General features: G+C 37.4%; 2 protein-coding genes across 2 annotated transcripts; both read right to left on the reverse strand.

Moving 5' to 3' along the window:
- Positions 1-2,576: 2,576 nt before the first annotated feature.
- Positions 2,577-13,378, reverse strand: LOC149086526 (THAP domain-containing protein 1-like). Its single transcript, XM_089255998.1, has 6 exons — positions 12,980-13,378; positions 12,175-12,248; positions 9,390-9,509; positions 7,855-9,288; positions 6,975-7,176; positions 2,577-2,718 (listed from the first exon to the last, which is right to left on the reverse strand). Exons 4-6 carry the CDS (start codon positions 7,926-7,928, stop codon positions 2,698-2,700), a joined length of 297 nt encoding a protein of 98 aa, XP_089112124.1. The 5' UTR covers positions 7,929-9,288; positions 9,390-9,509; positions 12,175-12,248; positions 12,980-13,378; the 3' UTR covers positions 2,577-2,697.
- A 6,238-nt stretch (positions 13,379-19,616) lies between these two features.
- LOC149086527 (uncharacterized) lies at positions 19,617-22,627 on the reverse strand. The gene is made up of 4 exons (XM_089231790.1): positions 22,161-22,627; positions 21,815-22,077; positions 20,995-21,176; positions 19,617-20,846 (listed from the first exon to the last, which is right to left on the reverse strand). The coding sequence occupies exons 1-4, from the start codon at positions 22,625-22,627 to the stop codon at positions 19,617-19,619; spliced, it is 2,142 nt and encodes a 713-aa protein (XP_089087916.1).
- Positions 22,628-24,250: the final 1,623 nt, after the last annotated feature.

Raw genomic sequence — 24,250 nt, forward strand, 5'->3', positions numbered from 1 at the left:
CCTTTTGTTTTGCCAGAGAAATGATGATTTGGATTGTTCCACTTGCAAATCATTTTGTTGTAACCATTCGGAGATCTGCGTGAACGCAGCGTTGGCAGAGGCTGTAATTTCAGTGGATTCCTTAGCAGACACCAATAGAAGGTAGTCATTGGCAAAGGCTTATGCTGTGACCCCCCGCGGCTCACTGTAGTCGAAGTAATGATTAGAATGCAGTATTCCAAAAAGCGGGTCCACTACATGAGCCCTGGGGGGTAACCTTAAACCTACGTCTTGGATGCTGGTGCTTGTGTTACGAGTTAAGGTGCGCACCGAGAAAATGTCCTACAAAATTTTTCTTAGCTGAAGAGGAATAGACATCCTTTGAAGGTTATCAGCTATTGCCTCATGACGGAAACAACTGAAAGCTCTCTTAATGTCGACGGAGATAACGGCTGTGAGTAAATATTCCTCCCTCCTATTCTCAATCTGTTCCATTAGATGAAGAGCATCATCCGTTTCAGACCCATACGTAAACCAAATTGAAGAGGATGAAGGAGGCTTTTAGGAGAACCTTTGTATAAGAAGTTTTCTGAGCACCTTTCCCAAATTGGAGGTCAGAGTAATGGGACGAAGTATTTAAATTATCGGCTGCCGAATTGTGACTGAAATCTTTTAAGTGCGTTCCATAAGAACTGAGAGCAAAATATATATCTATATTTTGCTCTCAGTTAAAAAAAAAAAAAAAATATTTTTTTTTTGTCTATCACTCCTTGTGAACCTCTTAAAGCTTTTCCCATCTTTTCTGATTCACCCTGTCAAAAAATGTTCAGTTCGAAACGTGCTGGCCGGGGAAATTAACCTACCAGCATCGCGGGTTCAATTATTAATTTGAAGAGCGACAAAAACTTAACATGTTTTTATTTACATCTTTTCAAAGGAACACAACAAGACTGGACTTGCCAGGGGCTGGATTCTCCCCTTGTCCTTAGAAAACGCTCGGTCAGCACTTGTCCTTAACTTAAGGAGCTGCTCAACAGAGAGCTTCAAGGAGAATTCCCCGAGATGGATTCTCCCCTTCTCCTTAACCATTATCCTTAGGATCACGTGACTGGTTGCGGAGAAAAACGGGTCTTTCGGTTCGGTTCTTCGGCTCAGCTCATCGTTTGACCAATCAACGTAAAGCAATAATTTTACAACTACTACTATACGTATCGAAAATCAATGTTTCTTCTACATCAGTGGCAACAATTGCTTTATTTATATTAATTTCGCGCGTATTTTTCCCATGGAGGAATGAATAACAGGAGGTGACGCGACCAGCGCCTCCGTTGAGAAAGCATGGGGAATCTGGGTTGCCAGATGAAGCCAGTGATCGCTCTATTAAAGGGACCAAGTAAGCCCAAACAAACCGTGGCTTCCCATGTTATCCTATGAGAAGCATCCCCGTTTTTAAAAATCATTTAAAAATATACTATTCACTTCAGGAACACGATTTTTTTTCCTTAGATTCTGTGGATATATTTATACAATTGAACGGGAGCTTTTACAATTTTAGTTGTTATTTGTTTTCTAATATTAACTTAAACAACATGGAACCTTTTGCAAAAATAACCAAAATTTACCCATATCTTGTGCCCCAAAATTCCTTCTCGGCATTTTAATTTTAAAAAAAATTATGGCAAAGCATGTAATACCTCAGTGCTGAGGGAGAGAATGTTCAAAGACACTTGAACAAGTGATGTTTGAAAAAAAAAATATTTTTTTTTTGCGATAAACGTCAGTTTATTGCAAAACATTAGTTTTTTTTTTATCTATACAGTCGAGTCTCGTCATTTAGGGGAGGCCCATTGCCCCCCCCCCCGGCTTTTGAAATTACACTAAAAACGGTATATATATATACACACTAATATATATATACATTGAATACATGTTCTTTGCCCCCCTGGAAAAATTTGAATTGACGTCCCTGCGTCGTTATAATGAACTCCAAGAGCCTGGAGAAATCACTTCGTTATAAAGGAATTCAATGTTTTTGCATTGTTCCTATGTAAACTTATTTGAGGATTACAAGTGTTCGTTAAAACGAAATTTTCGCAAATACGGGATTCGACTGTATGCCTTTCAGCCATTTATATTAAAATATCGTAGAAATACGTCTAGGAAGAACAAATACTTTCTTTCGCAATTTTAAATTCAATTTGAATTTTTTTTTTTTGTAAAATTTTCATACATCTACCTCTTTGAAAGCAAAATAATAAGTATAAAATGAAGAGAAAAATCTCATCCCAAGTGATTATTTTCCCAACTGCTATAGCCCAGAGGGCTACAATCGGGTGCTTGAAATTGAACGAATTCCTCACATGAATACATTTTTAATGCCTTTGAAAAATATATAGTACTAAAAATTTGTATTGGAGAAATATATTTTATTAAATGCTAAAAAAAAATTAACTTTTAACACAAAATATATGCATATATTTCATTTTGTCGATTTCTATTGCATTTTCTTAACGCCGGGAATGTTTTCTTGAAATTGTAGAGGATTTCATGTGCCGCCTATGTAAACTATATTTGAGTGAATAAATTTACACAAGAGATTCTGGAAATATAAAATGTTTATTTCTTTATTGCACTGATTTCATTTTTGTACACATCATTCGGCTCATCATTCATTTGTCTGTTCATTTTGTCTCATCTTTTCTCTTCTCCATCATTTCATTATTGTATCACATGCTTGAGCTCCGAAACATAGAATAAAATAACGAAATATTAAAAAACTCTGATAAGTTTTAAGACAAATTGTTTGATTGAGAAAGATACCTGAATATATTTTTCATTCTATTAATGGGAGTGTCTTCAATGTGACTTGAGAAGGATCACAATATTCACACGATGCAAGAAAGAAAATGTTATGTACAAGGAAAAATTTACGGTGCGGCACTGTAGGAAGTGTGGAACAGGGTCTCAATATTCACATGGTGCTAGAAAGAAAATGTTATGTACAAAGAAAAAATACATGGTGCAAAAATTTATGGTGCGCCACTGTAGGAAGTGTGGAACAGGGTCTCAATATTCACATGGTGCTAGAAAGAAAATGTTATGTACAAAGAAAAAATATATGGTGCAAAAATTTATGGTGCGCCACTGTAGAAAGTGTGGAACAGGGTCTCAATATTCACATGGTACAAAAAAGAAAACGTTATGTACAAAGAAAAAATATATGGTGCAAACATTTACTGTGCGGCACTGTAGGAGGTCTGAAACAGGGCCACAATGTTGACATGATGCAAGAAACAAGGAACAAAACACACTGAAGAGCCAAAAAAACTGGTACACCTGCCTAATATCATGTAGGGCCCCCGCGAGCCCGCAGAAGTGCCGCAACACGACGTGGCATGGACTCGTGACATGTCCCGTTCTTGCATGATCTTTTTCCGGCCGCAGCAATGTCGTAGATTTAATTTTTTACCGGATTCCCGATACACTCGTGAAATGGTCGTACGTGAAAATCCAAATTTCATCGCTACCTCGGAGATGCTATGTCCTATCTCTCGTGCGCCGACTATAACACCACGTTCAAACTCACTTAAATCTCGATAACCTGCCATTGTAGCAGCAGTAACCAATCTAACAACTATGCTAGACACTTGTTGTGTTATATAGGCGTTGCCAACCACAGCGCTGTACTATGATTGGTTCCATATCTCTTTATTTGCATACGCATGCCTGTACCAGTTTTTTGGCTCTTCAGTTTACATCAAAGCCTATTCTCCTCTAAATAGAATCAGTTTTGTAAAATTGTTTCTAAGCTTCTTGGTGAAAATATTTTCAGACAAAGTCTTGCACCAATACCTTAAACGAACGACAAAATATTTTCTAGAAATGACCCCAATTAAATGCACAACATGATTTTCATCTTGGTCATGCATGTGGCTATGTAAAGAAGGGAAAATATTCTTTCCAACATATTGCTTCATCAATATGGAAACTAAATCTGCAATATGTGGATGGCAGCTTTTATTCGCATTTGATTTTATAGAAAAATGCTTGCGAAATACTTGCTCACTTTTCTTGCAGATGTCGATTACATCATTAGAAGGATATATCAATCCTCCTTTCGTCTTCTTTTCAATCAATGAATGTAATTTTCTGTTGGGATTCAAGAAGAAAAGCTCATTCACACAAACCTCACAGTGTAATTTTTTTCTCATATAGCGAACAACAAAGCCAGCTATATATGCAATGGCAGTGTTGCTTATGATGCTGATGTTCTCAACAGCATAAATGTAGTCATGGTCCAACAGTTCTGAAGCTTGGGCCACATACTCAACCTCTTCATCATCTATATATCGGGTTTCAGTGTCATCAATTCTTCTAGAACTGGACAAATTTATGAGGTCTTCAGAGGATTGCTTTGCGTTTCCCCTCAAAATGCTGATGTTCTCCAGCTTCATACAATTTCCTCTGGCATCCTCATGCAATTCACAGTGAACAAGTAATTTTTTATACGCTGTCTTAAATTGCCTTACCGTCGGATTGTTGTTACAGCCCCCAAGAGACCTTACAGCCCCAAAGAACAGTTCCAAATGATCCTGGCTCAATTTATAAATAGGAAGGTAACACAAAAATTGTTTTTGCACCACCAAATTTTCATATGCATGCAAAATACTCTTCATGCAAATTCTTAAACCCAGAAAACCCACTTTTCTGTTGGACATTACAATCTTATTTCCAAATTGGTCCGTTAAATTTGCAATGTATGTGTCTGCTTCATTCATGAACGCACGCACCTCTTGGAAATTTGTAGATGATATAGGCTGTTTCCAACCTCTTTGAGACATGCTTCGGCTGTTCAAGACATCAAATAGCCTGTTCATAATTCGTATGAACCTCACAGTAGGCTCAACTCCAATGAATTCAGTCAAGCCCGACTGGGCACACTCTTCCAGTGCATCGGCCACTGATTCACTTAATGTTTGGACAGCCAGTTTTACCTTCATTTTTTGAAATTTGAAATCCAGGTGGGATTTCCGCAATTTATTTGCTAAATGCAGCCCCTCACACTCCTGAAGCTGTTGCAAACTTTTAAGGAATTGCCACAAAATGGCCCCTCCATTTTCATCCACCAATTTATTTCTCTCCCCCAATGTATTGCGCACAAGTTTGATCATGTGACATGGATCTAACATGATGGTGATATCCTCTCCCGTTGATGGATGCGTGAAGGTGGAATGTAGCTCACTTTGAAATTGGCATCCAAGTATTCGAGCCATGGCTAAATTTGCAGCTGTCCCATCAAAAGTTAAATTTATGACATGGACGCCAGAGTTATGGCATAACTCTAATGCCTGCTGGATAAGATTTGCTTGCTCCCTTCCAGAAACCCCATCATTCAAAAAATAAGCGATTGGGATTTTCCAGTTAGCATTAACAGCCACTAGCATGAAAACCAATGCATTCCTAGCTATTGGCAGTTCATCATTACTGATGCCAGTGCCCATATCTACATATCCATGGTAGTCGCTGCCATCAAATTCAATGTACTTCCTGATGGACATGTCGTCAATAACCATATTCCAGAGCAAATGTGTGTTTTTTGAACTGGCAACGAGTACAACCTCTTTCAGTGCCTCAAAAGATTCTTTGGTAAACCCTGGTTCACCTTTACTATTCTGGTACCACCGCTTTACTGTGCACTCATGTGGCAAGCAATTATGAAAATGCTTTCGTGCATATCGATATGCTTTCGGGGAGAAAAAATGAAGAGTTAGAGCAAATGCCTTAAGACGAGATGAATATTTGACAGGGATTGGTTGGCCCTGATTCTTTAGCAATAGTCGCTGGAACAACTCTTTATGTTCCTCTGAAATTAGCTCCAGAACATTCAGATGTTGCTCATTTACTAGCTTATTACTTTTTAAAGCAGCAACAATTGCTTTCAATGATGCTTTCTTCGTAGTGTCCCTTCGTTTCTGCTGTTGCAATACTTTCACCTTTTTCCTCGAAGTTTCAAGATTAGGCAAAGTTGATTCTAATCTGCTTTCTAATTCCTGGATTTTTTTTTTCAACATTTCAATTTCACTAACATCAACAGGTAGTGGGCAACTTTTTTTGATTTCTGGTTCATCTGGATGGTTTCTGAGCTCATCAAAACAAGCCATGTTTGATGAACAACTTGCCACAGGCTCACACTGACGTTTTGGAGCTTTTCTTTCATGTTTCTCAAACAGAAAAAAAAATATATATAAAATATATACATATATCGTCAGTTTTCTCAATAAGTTTCAAATTAATGGTAAAACATTTGATATACGAGATGAGGATACTGACGTTACTTAATTGTAGGCTATGCAAGATCTGTGTGATCAACATGTCATTGTGTTGTTTCAAAAACCTGTGTATCCGACTTGAAATGAGACAAATCTTGGTGCTTGTGAAAATATTGTAACTATTTCAACATGCAAATTTTATTTTCTGAGTATATTTCCATCACATCTGTTCATATTTTAATCATGATAACTGCATTCAAAAATTTAATATATAATTTTTAAAAAAAAATCAAAAGTCATGTATCCCTCCATTTCTTTTGAATGTGTGCCACGATAAAAGATCCCTTTTTCAGAAAATGAAATAAATTTGAAAAATTTAGTGAATTAATTGATAGATGAAAAAATGAAGTCATGTAAAAAACCCGTCTCTTTTGTGAAAATTTCTCTTATTGATTTTTGAAATGCATTAATACTTGCTGGGGTCAAAATAACACCACGACACCAGTTACGTACAAAATTTTAACAACACCAGTTAAGGGTTAAGTATGCGCCATGTGCATGCAGCAATGGGCAAGGCCTCCTACAATCTGATGATCATTCACCACTTCATTACTCACGTTTTAGATAGACAGATTTTAAGAGTACTTGACGACATAAAATTTATACTACTAGATTATTCAAACCCATGTAAACAGGCCTTAACAGAAAAACAGAAGTTGTACTTACTGTCAAATTCTGGTAATATGATGGGTGTGATGGAAAAATTGATGGAACTGCTCCTGGACGAAGTGCGATTGACTTTTCACTTCTACGGAAACAGCTGTCTTCAAAATGAAGTGAGCAAACTACAGAATATTCTGATGGTTGCCAATCTTTGCGTCTAATTGCTTTGATCCATTTCTCACTGCTATCGGGATCTTTTGGAATCCTGAAATAAGTGTATTAGAACTACTAGTTAATAAAACGAAAGAACCGTCAATTGTTTCCTTTAAATAAAAATTAAAAAAAAACAAGTTTCCATTAAATTTCAAAATAATATTCATTGTGGGTCGTCAACCTGGGTGGAGAAACGGTGTGGGGGCATGGGTGTCAATAATGGATCTGACCGATCTAATTTATATGCACGGCCGATATTTTAATTTCTTTACAAAAATACTTAAAAGAATTGAATTTTCGGTTGCTATGGTGAGGGCATGAGCATCGCCTGTGTAGGCTTCTGCTCAGTATGAATGAATGACGAGAGGAATGAATAATAAAAATCATTTTTATAAATTATTTAATGAAATATAATGAATGCCTTCTCATTAAATTTCGTTTTTATGGCTGCAAATTGTTTCCCATGAGTATGAGCCACATGCTGTTGTCTATCACTAACAATGAAAACAAACGAACTGCAGAAAATAACTATTATTAATATGAGAAATAAAAATACGAAAATTGGCACTTTGAGAGTTCATACAATTTCAATTTAAAATATTTTATAAATATTGGAAGGTTATGTCACATTTTTAAGGTCATTTGAACGCACTGAACTAAGCACCTCTTATGAGTTGTGAGTAAATCACATCACTATTTTTAAAAAATATATTTTAAATAAAATACGTACTTATGAAAAGATATACTTTTATCTTTCCGATTATCGGATCTCATAGAACATCCGTACACGCAACAAACAGTCATGGTGAGCGAATTAATAATTTTTTCACGTTTTAACGATCACTAGCCCTACAAAACGCATGCTAAGAATAGGAAAAAATGGAGTTTGTTTGGGCTTACTTAGTCAGCCCATAGGGTTGCCACAACGGCTTCAATTTTCGTTCCTGATGTCACCTCCTGTTATTCATTCCTCCATGTATTTTTCCGCTCCCTAATTTTTATTTTTTCACATTGGCATTTGCTTTTATACGTATCAACTTTTATTTTTTCATTTGAAAAATTAGTTTCAGAGTTTTTTCATTATATATCTTATATTAGTTTTTTCCTGAAAATTATATATATATGTATATTTTTTTTTATTTCCATTAAATTTTAGCCAGCTTATCCCTTTAACCCTTGCGGGTGAGATACTATGATTACGTAAAAAAAAATTAAATATCCACGAAAGTGACTAAATTTTTAGATTCAATTTTTTTACTATAGAGATTGTTAGTTTTACTTGAATTTTTTTTAAAACTCAATGTTGAGTTTTATCTATGATATAAAAACCTTAGAGGAAGTATGAGGAAATTAATAAGGGTATATATAAGGGAGGTATACATCCTCTTAGGTAAAAACTCAAGGGAATCAACACCACCTAAATGATATTCATTAAAAAAATGTAACGCATGCTGCATAGCACAACCACTTAGAGGTTGACACAGCAGTTATGTTCAATCATCGGGGTGGGATGTTGAACATTTTCCAAGTCTATGAATTTAATGTCAATGTTAAAGCCATTTGGATTTATGTCTCATATTCCTAAACAAATGCTACATACAATTGAGCCCCTGCAATATCAGCAGGTCAGTTGGGAAAACTATATTCTCAAGAGAAGTGTGATCTCTCACTCAGGGAAATGAGAGATTTCTTAGGTAGGATACCCACTTTGTACTGTAACATAACAAGCAAGTTATCAACTATGTAATTACATCTGTTATAATGTATTTACACTCAAGTTATTAGAATAAGGTTATTTAGAACTGTTCATTTTGTTTTTTCAGCTGCATCTAATAAAAAAATAAATTGTAACTATAATTGGGATAGATTAACTTTATGTTATTCCATCCAGTTGTTAAAAATACACGTGAATTTCCTATGCAACTGATTCTTGCGTCAAATTCACTGTAATAAAGCAACATCCATAGATTTTTTTCGAATTAAAAATTGTAATCACAAAACAGAAAACACCTATTTACAACTCATGAATAAATTTATTAGATATTTGTATACAGTATCATCAAAATCATTTCACATGCACATATATGATCGTGCTACGTATGAATATACATGATGATCAACTTCCAAGTCAGCACTGAAAGGTCATTTCATTCAGCATTTTCATCTGAAATGGAGGAAGCGGGTGAATCGATAAATTAATGAATATTGGAAGCTTTGTGTGTGTGTCATAAAAATGACAGAGTTAAAAATGAAGGTTCAACTTACTTGAGAAATTCATGGATTAAATCCATCTGCACACTTCATGAGCACTGAGTTCTACGTCGTTAACAGAAAAATGTAATTTCTTCCTTTTTATAACTCCCTCACTTCAGCAAAGTCAAAAATCTAAAAACATTTTAAATAGTTACAAATAATATTTCAATGTATCCATAGTGATGGAACACTACTAATAACCATACATGCACTTCACACACATTCCTCTATTTGCCTTCTGCGTACTTTCTAGAAATTGTTCATTTGTTGATTAGTTCGAAAAATTTTACAAAATTGCTCACTTGTGTGTTTCAATAACTTTTTTTTCAATGTTCATTCAACAATTGATTATGTGTCAAAGATTCTCTCACATCTTTGGGTAGGGTGAATGTTTTCTGAAACTTTTTGAGCAGGAGATGTTTGGGAAAGCTAGACCAAACTCACTTTAAATGAGAAAGAGCAAGTTTTTGCTTATTTTGGACAATTGCACTGCTCATTCAGAGATAAAATATCTTCAGACAATCCAAATATAATTTCTCTGCCTAATTAAAGATGCCTATTCACAATAATTATAAACAGGGACATACATAAACAGTTTTTAAAAATCATTGAAGGTGAGATAAAATGGAAACCTTGCTAACTTGACACCTGCTTAAGTGGACAATTTTCTCAATCCTATAAGAGTGTTGAGTTATCAAGGTCCCACTTATACTACTGCACCACATATACACATTTCTCTAAGGAATTTAACATGATTGGCATGTGTTGGAAAGTGGATAAATAGTTTCTGTAAGGTTTCCCCCTATCGGGAAGGAGCATGATGGGATTAGAAAGCGTGGGTAGGGGAGAAAGGCCATCGACGGTGAAGAGAAAAGAAGCTTGATGTGTTTTGGGTAGTTAGAGAGTGTCTCCTGTGGACTCAGGAGGTAGTTTTAAAGGCTCGCTGTAAGCGAGGAGGACGTGTGAATATTATGTTTATTGTTGAAAATTATGATTAAACCAAGTAATATATATAAAAGTGACAGTGATTATGATTGTGGCAATCAGTCATTGAAAACGAACCCGACAGTTTCCTTCCTCAACACAAAACTAACATTCCTAAATTGGAATGCATTGCCCATGTTCAGAAGATGGTTGGTGCACGTTTGAGTTAACTGAAAAAAACCCCGAAAGGACTGAGTGGTAAAGGTAAATTAACCGATAAACTACAAAATTACTATGGTATTGCTATTTGTAGCAATGTGGGAAATTTAAAAAATATGCGTCTATGGTGGTCGAATGGTCATAGTGACGAACTCGTATCATGAGCACCCGGGTTCGAACCCCACCATTGCCACAGTGGTGGTTGGCTGAAGTTGGTTTCTTGTGGCTCCTAACTTTGAGGTGCAAATGTAAGCCAATCTCCCCATTAAAAAAGTCTCACCACAGAGGGCAACAGGCCTACAACGATACAATTACTTAATCCTTACACTTCAATCATAGTTAGAAAAACTAGGGGCAGATAGCAGCACTAAGCATAAACACCGAAACAAACTCCACATCAGCTTTCACTACACGTACATTCCAACATGTACCAGTTCTTCATAATATCCACAAAGGAATATGGACAAGGTGCATGTGTGGTTTATTAGTAGTCTGCAGTTACAGCTGTATTTTTTCATTGTTGATCCAGTCATAAAGAGCATGAGTGGACAATGTCCAAGAGGACCTGACAGTTGGTGTAAGCATCAGAAAGCTGCATGTGAATGACATAAAATTACTGATAAATCTCCGGCTGGCCTCTCTAATGGCAGCATAAATGTAATAAAGCCAACATGCATGAGTCCTTGTGCACAATCCCTGTTTCGAAGTGCTTGCATGGTACGCTGCAGAACAACAGTGTCATTTGGAGAATTTTACCTCTAAGGGCACTTTTATCGAACTGCAAACAATGCTTTTGGGGACTATTGCAGTTCTGCGTTTTAATTCTGGCTATGTAGGCATATTGTCTGTACTTGAAATCTAGGAATCCTAGTTGATGAATTAGCGTCTATTTACTCTGCATACAAATGTGGAGAATTCTGAATGTTAGGAATGTATGTGAAACTTTTTTTTAATGCATTTTCTGAGAAACTGATTTACATCATTCTTCTCTGTTGCATACCTGATGCCTACAAAACTTTACAAGATATAAATTTTTTCCAGGGGTTCTGTACAGCTATGAGTATGCAATGAACTAGGATCTAAGCAATATCTTTGAAACTTTTTGTGATTTATATGATTTTGAATTTAAAATATTGAGTTTTTTTAAATAAAGTTTTTTTTCCCGTTAACAACAATATCTCAAAATTTTTTCATTTTTTTATATTTCAAAACTTTTAGTTCATTGAACAGAACAATATTATAGCAACATACTGTGTGAAGAACAAGTTGATATAAGTAGTAGTATTTCACAATGTTTTGCATAAATACTGAAATTATACTAATTTTAGATGTATAATTACTCTAGGCAATATACATTTTTTTTTCAAAATATTAATGAAAAAACATTTTCTTATGTTTACATATGTTAAAAAACATATCTTAGTTTTATTCCACATTCAAATTAAAAACACAAGCATTTCATCCAAAATGACGTTTTTGAAAAAGTACCTCACGTGTAGTCAGTCGCCTTAATGCATGCTTCTCAAATAAAATACACATTATTTCAAGAACTGAATTACACTTAACTTTATAATGCTGTAAGTTCAATGTTACAAAATTATAAATGGTTAGATACAGAAAAATTTCAAACAAAATGTAGAAAAATTAGACTTACCTTTAAAGAAATTTGCCAAAATCATACAAGATCTGCCTGCCATTTCCTTTAGAATACACCAGACTCTCCATACTCTGTAGTACAAAATATTAACATTAATACCACTAAAACTTTCACTCATAAAAATTAATTACTCATGCAATACATTGATAAAGTGCTTAATAAGCTATGTTATATATGCAACCATTAAAAAAATTCAAAATCATGATACATATAGAACCTGCAGCAATTAAGGAAAGTATGCAAATTAAATATAGAATTTGGCACTCATTTTGCATTGAATTAAAAAATAAATTTTTAACAAAATATATAGTGGGGTATGACTGGGTGGCATGTAGTTTTTTTAGGATGCATTACATTTCTATGCAGGAATTTTTAAGCGCTTTTGCACATAGCGAGTGTGTGTATCATGTTTGCATGTCAACTTTTACATCCAAAATATACGATTGACATTTTCATAATAGGGTTTAGAGAGCCTTGAACTGTTTCCAGTCATTAAGACGGCCCGAAAATGAGCATTAATAAGGAAAACATAAGATGCGGCATTATCGGTAGGCCAAACATAATATATTACTATAATACATGCTATTCCTATTTATGAAGGGAATTTATTTACGAATATGTCTCTTACACACATAGATCATCTTGCGATCAGCACATATTTTATGACGAGGTCAGTCAGTAGGATTTTTCTCCCAAAAATTTCGACTAATTTAATGTATATTAACATGCAAAGTGAGTGATATGTCATGACTAAAAATATTACGAAAAATAAAAAATATTCGGTTTCATCACGTTTACTTACCCTTCCGCTCAACGGCATGTCTTGTCATCTCGGCTGCAACTCCTCACATAGCCGCCTTACTGTATTTTTCGTTAACCTAAATTCCTTGCATCATCTTAAATGCATATATCAAGCATTAATAGCATCAAAAAACACGAAAACAATTGTTTGAATGTGAATATATCTTCTATTAGAGCACGCATCGCCGGCGCCATTACGGGAAATGTAGTTGTCCTCAAGCTTAAGGAGAGCATCTCCTCACTCCTCCACTAGCGCCATCTTTGTCCTTGAGTAAGGAAGTAAAGCTTTCCTTATTTAAGGAAAAGTGAGCAGAGAATACAGAATTTTTTCTCCTTTCCTTTATTAAGGACAAACAGCGGGCTTAAGGAGAAAAACCTTGCTAAGAACAAGGGGAGAACAGTTACAGTTACAGTTACAGTTGAATTAAGCAGGGCTATCGGCTGCAGAGACCATTCCCTGGCTGGGAGAGAGAAATGTGAGGTAGGTAATAAAATAAAGAAAATTGAAAATTCAAAACAACAATAGTAGTAGATTACTACAAAAACAAAAAGAATGGAAATGGGATGATATGAAAAAGAAAATCTTCAGATCTAGGGGACGATGCTAGATCACTTTTGTGAGTTATGAGATGTAGTCCCAGGATGAGTGTGTGTGTTTAGGTTGGAAAGGACCTCAAAACCAGAAAGAAATGTTAAATAAATCTTTTACTTAACGAAATGAATTTTTCGAAATGACCAATCGATATACGGAGGTTGGACGCCATGAAGGTAGGCCAAGATTTAATGGGAGGAGAGGACGCAAAAAAGGATGGAATGCGATGACGCATGAAGCGGGAGCAGTTGAAAAGAAAATGGGTCGCAGTTTCCGGAAGTTGGCAGTGTGAACAGAGAGGGCTGTTAACTTTTTTGATGAAAAACAAGTAAGCATTAAGAGGCGCTCTATCACAGATTAACTTGTAAAAGAGGCGTTCAAATTTTGAATTAGAGAAGAGATGAGAAATCTGATTACAACAGTTGAAGAAAATTTGAAAGTCAGGAATAGTGGAATTAAGCGAATCAGATGTATATTGACGAAATGAGAGTCGTAACATAGATCGTAGGTCCTCTGGATAAAGAGCCGGCGTGACGTAAGGACTGGGAGAGGAGGAAAGCGAACGAACATAGCTGTCAATAGACTCGTTCAAATCTATCCCAGAATGTGCAGGGACCCAAATTAAAGAGATATGGCAGGTATAAGAACAAACCATTAGAAGTTGGGAATAAAGGAGGTGGATGACTGTGGGAGAGTGACTGGAGAATTCATTAATCGCATGAAGAACTGATTTAGCATCCGAAAAAAGGACCACGGGTTGGGCCCTGGTGGGGATAAATGATCTCAAGCCCATAGTGATAGCTAGAGCTTCTCCTGTAAATATAGAGGAGTGAGAGTGAATCCACCATGCTCTCATACTATTCGTAGAGGGACAAAAAGCACCGCAGACAACATTAGAATTTTTAGACGCATCAGTAGCGATGATGATCGTTGAACGGTCTAAAGATTTCAAGAAATTTTGAAAGAGGATGTTGATTATATTCTTATGTCTATGTTGTTGAAAATCCAGGTCATCAGTGATAACCGAAATTTTGTTCGAAATCCAAGGATAGAAAGAGTAGATTGGTCTGAGAGTTTGGGAGAACGAGAAATTAAGGAAACTGAAAAATTGGGAAAGTCTGATTTTCAGTTTGGGAGCAATATGTGAAAAAATTGAATTGAAGTTATCAGCACAGCCTTGAGTAGGAGAAGCAGCAGCCTGAATACATGCAATTCCATTTCTAAGAAGAAGAATTTCCTCCAGAGTGGGGAGTGCTAAAATGGTACGCATCTTGAGTATTCTAGTAGAAAGTGGTAGGCCCAAGGTAGCTCTCATTGCAGAATGATACATAGTATCCAATTTCGAACGGTTAGTTTTAGCTGCATTTAACCATACTATGGAACCATATCCTAAAAGAGCTGAAATGATGTTAATGAAAATAGGTTTCACAATAGAACAAGGAATATTTCTGGAAAAATGATGAAGAGAACGACAAATATTGAGAGTGAAAGTGCAACGAGATCTGAGATGATTAATTTGTTTTTTCCAGATTAAAGAACGGTCTAAATAAATACCCAGGACTTTAAGGTAGGGATCAAACGGGATACTATTTCCATTGATTTGGAAATTCGGAACATATGAAGTGGGATTCCGAGATAAAATCGTAAAACGAGATTTCGAAAGCGAGATGGACAGACCACTGTCCTCCGCCCACCTTAGGATACAATTAATTGCAGACATCATACGAGCTTCCATATAGGCTTCACAGTTAGATTTATACATGATGAAAATATCATCTGCATACACAAAAAGTTTAATGTCGGGCGGTAAGTAGGTGACAATATCAAGAGTGAAGAGAGAAAATAAGATAGGAGACAATGTTGAGCCCTGTAATAATCCTGAACAAGGTGAAAACTTATTGGATGGGCAACCACGCCAGTGAATGAAATGATCCCGTCCACCCAAATAATTAGATAACCAAAGTAAAAAGCGACCATTCAAACCCATTCTCGCCAGTTTATGTAACAAAAAAGAGTGTTGGGTTGAATCATATGCTTTATTGATATCAAAAGCAAGAAGATAACAGGTCTTAGATTGGCGGAAGGCATCTGAGGTATAAGAAACAATATCTCTGAGACAGGCCTCGGCAGAGGTTTTTGGACGGAAGCCGTAGAAACAGTGCGGAAAAATTTTGAACCGTAGGCAAATCCAATTAAGACGAAACAGAATAATGCGTTCGAAAATTTTGTTTATGGAATTGATCAATGTGATAGGGCGAAAAGAACTCGGATGCGATGGGGATTTGCCAGGTTTTTGAATAAAAATAATTTTACCCTCTTTGAAAGAGTATGGAATTATGGCAGAAGCCCAAATCCTATTGAAGGCGGGCAAAAATTCCAAGCCTTTAGCAGGGAGATATTTAAAAGCGTGAAGAGGAATATGATCAGGACCAGGTGCAGTAGATTTTCCGGATCTTATGGCTCTGCGAAGTTCCTGAAAAGAGAAATCCGCATCTAGACATTGTTGAAAACAATGGTGGGGACCAGTGAATTGATTCGGAGGAGGGAGGGAAATGTTTGGAAAATGAAAATTTTTTAGAATTGAAATCTGGTCCTCTGGACCCGTGAAGTCTCTGTGAGCGATGGAAAAAACTAGTCGGGAAGAATCAAAAGATTTCGAAGCCACATACCGGTTTCGCCTCAAAATAGAATAAACAGCTGAAGGGGGAGAATGGGGCTTAACTTCAAAAGCCAGAAGTTTAAGACGAAGAGTACGCAGATGACGACGAAATTTAGCAGCACTCTGTTTGTACAAGATCCAGTTTGAATTAGATGGCGAAGAACGGAACTTTCGAAAGTTACGTTTTTTTTCAATGAGAAGAGATCGACCATCCCTATCCATTTTGATACGAGGGAATTTTTTACGAGGTTTAAGCGAAGTGTGCTTTGAAATAGAAGAGCGTAAAAAAGTATACAAGTCGTCAAAATTATCGGACGATGGGATATTTTTCAAGTCCGAGATAATTGAAGGCCAATGGGAATGACGAACCATTGATGAAGTATTACAGTTTATCGGAATAGAAAGCTTGATTGGAAGGTGGTCACTGTTTAGAAGACTGTCAGTCGGAGACCAGGTTAGAGTCCGATGAACATTTGGGGAGCTGAAACAAAAATCTAAAAATGAGTTGGTATTGGCACTATAGTAAGTAGGGCAGGTAGGAATAGTGAAGCAAATATTATTTTGAAGATACCAGTTGTGAAGGGCAATACCAGCTGAAGAATTTACATTGCCACAAAAGTTCACATTTTTAGAATTAAAGTCACCCAACATAATATAATCGCAAGTCATCAAAGATATCACGTGGTTCAAAGGATCAATGTCAAAAGGGCCATCAGGACGGTAAATATTTGCAAGGCATAATGGATGATTATTTATAAAAATTTTAACACAGAGAATTTCAAAAGATACATCATTAGTGGCCCAAATGAGTTGAGATGAAAAATCAGACCTGATAGCTGTAATTAAACCACCACCGGAAGAATATGTTCTATCAGAACGGTATATATGGAAACCCGGAATAAAAAAGGATTGGTAATTAGAATTGAGCCAACTTTCCTGGATGCAAATGATGTCAAATTGATGAATAATATTACGAAATAAATTAAATTTGGAACGAATGCCACGACAGTTCCACTGCAAAATATTTAATCTTTGACTTAAAGACATGAAAAATAAAAATAAAGGCAGGACCAGCTTGGAATTCTGACAACAAAAGGCAATAAAAAAAGTGGCATGCGTATGAATAAGAAAACTAATTAGGTATTACCTTTGGGAGGATAAAAACCCCCTAGAGCTCCGCCTGTCAGAAGACTCGAGGAATAGGAAGAGGATGGATCATTTTTATTTTTTTTTCTCGGCAACGTCCTGTCGTCCACCGTGGGACGGAGAGAGTCAATAACAGTCTTGATTACATCAGGCATAAGAGCAGACAAACAGTTCGAGACTGTTTCTTGTAGTTGAATTGACATTTCATTCAACAAAGCTTCTTTGATCTTTGTGATCTCACTCTGGATTAAACTGTGAATTTCTAATTTCAAAGATGCCAAGTCAACAGGAATCGTGGACATACTAGCTTTACTAGCATATGATTGAGGATGGTTAGGACGACACGCAACCCTGGCCTCTTGAAGAGTGACATGATTATTTGCCTTAAATTCGAGCACTTTACATTCAAAGATATACGACACACATGATTTGTCCATTGGATCATGATCACCAGCACAGTTGACACATGATCTAGGATTTGAACAATCTGAGGAGCTATGAGCACCCCCACAGGATCGACAGACTGGACCAGAGGCCCGACAATGGACTTGTCGATGATTCAGTTTGAAGCACCTGGAGCATTGAAATGGCCGGTCAATGAAAAGGTTCGGTCTATGTATGGTGAACCATATTTTGAGAACTGAAGGTAAATTCACTCCCAAAATAGTAGCAAGCACTGACGTGGACGCTTCACCATTTCTTGCAAATCTTCTTAGACTCAAAAGGGTGATGTTATTTTCGCGAATTTCCTCGGCCAAGTCCGCAAGAGTTTCAGAGGTAGGAATATTCCGCAGGAGGAATTTCGAGGTAATGTTATCAGTAAGCAAAATAGCTTTGACTGGAATATCTAGGATCCTAGGTATCGATAAGGCTTCGGTCGCCGCTTTTTGTGAAGAGGTCGCAATTATGAGTTCATTACCACGAGTGAAACGGACGTCTAAGATCTGGGAGGTGTCTGAAAAATAATTTAATAAGCTTTTTTTCAAGTCCCTCGGTCGAGATCTCGGAATAGCTTGAGCACCCGACAGCTTGACAGTGAAGCATTTAATTTCATTACACGCACAGGCTAATAAGTCTACATCACTAATATTTGAAGACCACGTGTTGACAGGCAGAGCCCTATTAGGGTTCGCAAAACCATTAGAGGGAGCATCATTATTAATTTCCATGTCGATATTGTTATCAATCAAGTTAGCTATAAGAGAGTTGGAACTACATACCAAATCCGCCGTCTCGACGATAAAACGAGGATTAAATAAATAACCAAAAAAACAACGAAAAAATTACCGTGACGAACAATATGAAGAAAGGGAAGGAGGGGAAAGAAAATTACAGAAAGGAAAGATTATCCTTTTTCTAACACAAACGCAAAAAACAAACTAGCGCTACAAAAGTCGACGCGGAAACCGGATTACGAAGAAGCAGCCGATCACCCGCTCACTTCTGGCACAAAAATCCCAAGGGGAGAATCCAGCCCCAACTTGACAAACTAACTGTTGCCACTCACATGAACAGAAAAATAATAATAATTATAAAAAAATATCCAAAACGCCTATACAAGACTTGACATCCTCCCACCTTAAGTTGTTGGAAAACAACTTAATCCTCATCAAAATCTAAGAAACAAACATGATATGCAAAATTACGACTTCAACTCGAAGGCAAAAAAAATTATTTTCAATTAGAGTCCAAATAAAAAAAGAGACTATTTTCAAAGTTTCAGTCTTGTTGGAGCTTTTACTGTCCTGCCACACAGACCTTGTCTTCACCTCCTGCATCTTGGACCTTTGAGTATCATTCGCTGAGACTTCTAGGAGGATAAGTCTCTGAACTGGTCTCAGGCATTCACCCTTAGATGTTTTCAACCGCACCAATCTCTTCACTTGGTCTCTGCCAGGCAATATCTCGGTTACCATTCCTAATGGCCATTCGAGACATTTTGTTGAGTCATTTCCAATGAGCACAATGTCACCAACATTTACCTGCTTATCATATTTCTTACACTCACCCCTCTGAATCAGAAGCCCCAAATATTCAGATCGAAATCTTTTCCGAAGGTCATTTACAAATTGTTGTCGATACTTCATTCTCTTATTGAGACTTTTTTCATCAATTTGATCAATATCAGGCACTCCAGTTTCACAGATGTCTTGCAAGAAACTGTTTGGTGATAGCGGAATGAGGCTACTATCCACAGTTGATACATGGGTAAGTGGTCTAGAATTCACTATTAACTCAGTGTCACATAACAGTCAGAAGTTCTTCATATGACAGAAGAGATCGACCAAGAACCTTTCTCAGGATCTGTTTGGTAACACCAATCAATCGTTCCCAAAAACCACGCCACCAGGCAGCAGTAGGTGGGTTAAAGAACCACTGAATTCTCTTTGTAGTGCTATGTCGGGTAATTTCATCCCATTCAACCAGTTTCAATTGATTGGAAGCACCCGCAAAATTGGTACAGTTATCACAGTAAATAATAGAGGGCCAACCTCTCTGTGCAATATATCTCCGAAAACCTTGCAGGAAAGCCTCAGTAGATAGAGACGATAAAAGTTCAAAATGAACAGCTCGAAATACAGCACAGGTGTATATGCATATCCACGCCTTGATATTTCCCTTCAAGTATAAGGGCCCAGCTGTATCGATTCCAACAATCTCAAAAACACTTGCGTCTTTTACTCTGTTTTCAGGCAGCGAAGATGTTGGAGCAGTCAGTGTCTGTTTGGCATGCTCACACTTAGCCAAAACAGATCTTACAGTTTTTCTTGCATTCAAAATCCGATAATGCTCTCTTAGAATATTCAACAGCATCTGAGTCCCAGCATGCGAATTCTTCATATGCTCTGTCATTATTAGTCGCTTTACCACCTTGTGGTCCAAAGGCAAAACGATGGGACTGAGAAAATCAAACGTATCTTTCCTGTAAGTTATCTTGGTTTTCAACCTCAAAAGTCCATCATTATCTGTGAATGGCATTAATGAACTCAATTTCTTTTTGTTCTTTTCATCCAAGAAGTATTCGTTTTGTACAACTTTCAGCAACTTGAGTTCTGCTCTTTTGACTTCTTCATAAGATAATTCTCCAGTCACTCTCAAAGATTTAGAAACACGACAGTTAGAAATAAATCTCAACATCCAGGCCATCATTCGAATCATCTTGTCATAGCTTGAGAAATAGTAGTCGAATTGACATGCATTTCCATTTCCTTCAGTAGTTGACTGGCTCAATGAACAAATAGTTACAGAACTTGATGTAGATTTCTTTTTCTCTCTTAAGATAGCATCTCTGTCAAATACAAGTTCTGTAGCAGGCCACTCTGCTTCTGGTTGTGAAAGCCATGTAGGTCCCTTCCACCATTTATTTGATAACAATTGTCTGGCTGAACAGCCTCTTGATGGTAGGTCAGCAGGATTGCTAGTCCCTGGAATATGTCTCCAGAGGTCTGGATCTGTCAACTTCCTTATCTCCTGCACTCGATTATGTACAAAAACATTTCACGGTTCATTTTGTTGTATTCAGGTCAATACTGTGGTATTGTCAATCAGTCCAAAAATATTGTTCAATATCCTTCCACTGGAGCCCCTCTAAAACAGATTTACATAAGCAAGCTCCCACCGTGGCAGCCAACAGTTCTAAACGAGGGATAGAGACAGGCTTCACAGGAGAAACTCCAGATTTAGCTGCCAATAGATGGACTTTGATGCCCTGCAAACACGTAACACGAATGAAGACTGCAGCGGCATATGCATAGACACTCGCATCGCAGAAGGTGTGAACACTAACACTTTTCTTACTCTCTGATTCACGCAAAAAATGACGCTCAATGGACACATCCCTCAAAAGAATAAGGTCCACATACCAATCCATAAACTCCTTTTTCAAATCATCTTTCACCTCACTGTCCCATGACAAGCAAGGGCGTAGCCAGGGGGGGGGGGGACTTGGGGGGTCTGGTCCCCCCCCCCCCGAAATGTGAGAAAATGACCGAAAAAAGGGAAAAAGATGGCCAAATCCATTGTTCTGTCACTTTGGTCCCCCCCCCCGAAATGAAAGTGGTCCCCCCCCCCGAACGAAATTTCTGGCTACGCCCCTGATGACAAGCCATCCCTCCACATTCTCTGTAACAACAGCTTAGGTTTCAGCAAAACAGGACACAAGAAACCGATAGGATCAAAAATTTTGTGAGTCGCAGAAAGAATTGTCCTTTTGGAAATCTTATCAAATTCGTAAGTCTCCAACCAATCCAAGTTCATTTTAAGAACATCTTTTTCACGATCCCACACAAGTCCTAGAAGTGATGTGAATTTATCTGGGTTGTCATCTCCTGTGTACTGTCATCCTCTCAAATTGAACTTCCCTTCAGCCATGATTAAACGAGCTTGTTCAATGAAATATGGAATTTCAAATTAATTATCCAGACTGATGACAAGATTACCAACATAGAAGTTCTTGAGGAGTTTCTCAGCAGTGTGTTGAAATTTTGAATAATTTAAGTATTTCTTCAAGTGATGATCCAGAACAGCTTCTAAGAGAAATGGACTACTTTTGACACCAAATACAACTCTAGAATGACGCAGGATCATCAAGTTTTCCTTCCCATTCCACCACAAGAAACGCAGATAGTCACAATCCTCTGGACGTACACTTATTTGCAAAAAAGCCTTCTCAATATCTGCAGTGAGCCCATACTTGAATTCTCTGAATCTTAGAAGAAGGTTAGGGATCAATTCCAACAAGTTGGGACCAGGCTCCAAACACTGATTTAAAGAGGGCGATCCTACCTTCCTAGCTGAAGCATCAAACACAGGACGCACTTTGAAGGTTCCTTGACAACCGGTCTATGAGGCAAATAATGTTCTTTTTGTACAGCTTCATCTGGTACTTCTTCTATTATACCTAAGGACGCCCATTCCTTGAAGACATCACCATATGAATTGAACAAATTTTCTGTGTGGAGTCTCTTGGTCATGGTGTCCAACCTCTTCACAGCCAAGTCCTTATTAGAGGGTAGGGGTGGATGATCTTCCCGCCAAGGTAGAACAATTTCATACCTGCCATCTGTATTCACCTGGACAGTCTCTTCAAAAAATTGTTTGGTCAGAAACTCCTTCTCTTGCTTCAGTTTTGTGGCAGTGGGATCAGTTATGCCAAGCACATCAAGGTTGAAAAGATCTGATATCTTGGATTCTTTTATAAACATCGCAATGATAGTTGCTGCTACTGTATTTTCATCTTCCAAATAATACATATTAGTCTTTCCCAGCAAAGTCTATCCAAGACAGGTCTCCATAGCAACCAGTCCACATTTGAGAACCCTTTTCTTTCCAGTGAATAATCTTCCCGCCACATTAGCTCCAATCAACACGCCAACACCTTTTGTATCTTCAGCATCTTCCACAAAAATTTTCATAGATCTTAATTCCTCCATCCAAGGTCCATTTTGTGCTGAAGGGATGTTGTCACAGATTTCGCATTGCTCAAGAGCATCAAAGTTACAGAGGAATTCACCATCCAAACTTCCTAATTCTATCTTATATACGTTATGAACTTCACCAATTTTTCTACCACCAAAAAGAGAATGAGAAAGCACTTGTTGGCGCAAAGGTATACATCCTAAAGCAGAAGCTGTCTCTTTTCTAATGTACGATTTTTGAGAGTCTGTGTCAAATAATACTCTCACCTTCAAAGTACGCTTCCTTTCAACCAAATAACAATTAAGCGTTTGCAACAGTACTTTCGAATTTGATTTGAAGAACTTAGCCAAATTGATTGACTCTTCTTTATGCAACTTCACAGCGTCTTTGACACATTCTACTTGACACGTCCCTGTAACCGGTTTGTTACTTGCTAAATCTGGACACATAACAACATGATGACCCTTAGAACAAATAGCACATTTCACAAATTGTTTACATCTGACAGCTCAATGAGACCCCTTCAAACACTTGAAACAATGTCCCTTATCTTTGAGTAATTTTTGTTTATCTGCTAAAGTCATCTCAAGGCTCAAAGCCTTGAAACAATTTGAACTTTCATGTTTACAATTGCAAAAAACACAAAATTTTCCATCACGTACACTTGAAGTAAACAAACTAGCGGCAGTGGGCACCTTCTCACAAGTTGCTCTACGAGATCCTCCTTTATTTGGTGACACTTCCCTCAAACCAAATCCAGCCATTGCGAGATTGATCCTTTCTTCAGACTCAACTTCAGATTTAACAAACTTGAGCAGGCTCTCCACTCGGATCACTTCGATGTTCAATATTTGGACTTCTCTGCCAAGCTCTGAGCAGCTCCTCTGGAAGACACGATTCCACTAGCGGAAAAAGTAGCGCAGCACTTTTCTCAGTTGTAACTCCCAGAGTCTCGAGAGCACATATTTGTGACTCTAAGCTATCATAAAGTACACATAACCTGTCTGAATAACCATGAGATGTGGCATTCTTTAGAACCAACATCAAAAGTTCCCTGACGTACACCTCTACCCATGGCCCCCACATGCTAGTGCCGGGCCCCCAGGCCAGGATTTTTCGCGGGCCCCCTACACCCCCCCCCCTCCGAAAAATTTTGTGCAACAAACCTTGAGAAATGATTATGGTGTATTTTTTCAGTAAAAAAAAAAAAGAAACCCCTTTCGGGAAGAAAAAAATATTGAATGCCCTTCTTCCCCCCCCCCCCCATGAGAAATCCTGCATACGATACGGTATTTGTATATGCAGCAAAACATCGCTACAACGATAATCGATAATAAATACATCTACAATGATATTTTTTTTCAAATCTTGTTTGGAATTGCCTGGCTTAATGTTAAACTCTCAGTACAAAGACATCATCTACTATGATAAACGCCTCTATAACCCGATATTCTTAG

This window comes from Pholcus phalangioides, unplaced genomic scaffold (genome assembly GCF_987345545.1).
Source record: "Pholcus phalangioides strain wild (caught in Gottingen) unplaced genomic scaffold, Ppha-v1.0 ptg000004l_1, whole genome shotgun sequence".
NCBI lineage: Eukaryota > Metazoa > Arthropoda > Arachnida > Araneae > Pholcidae > Pholcus > Pholcus phalangioides.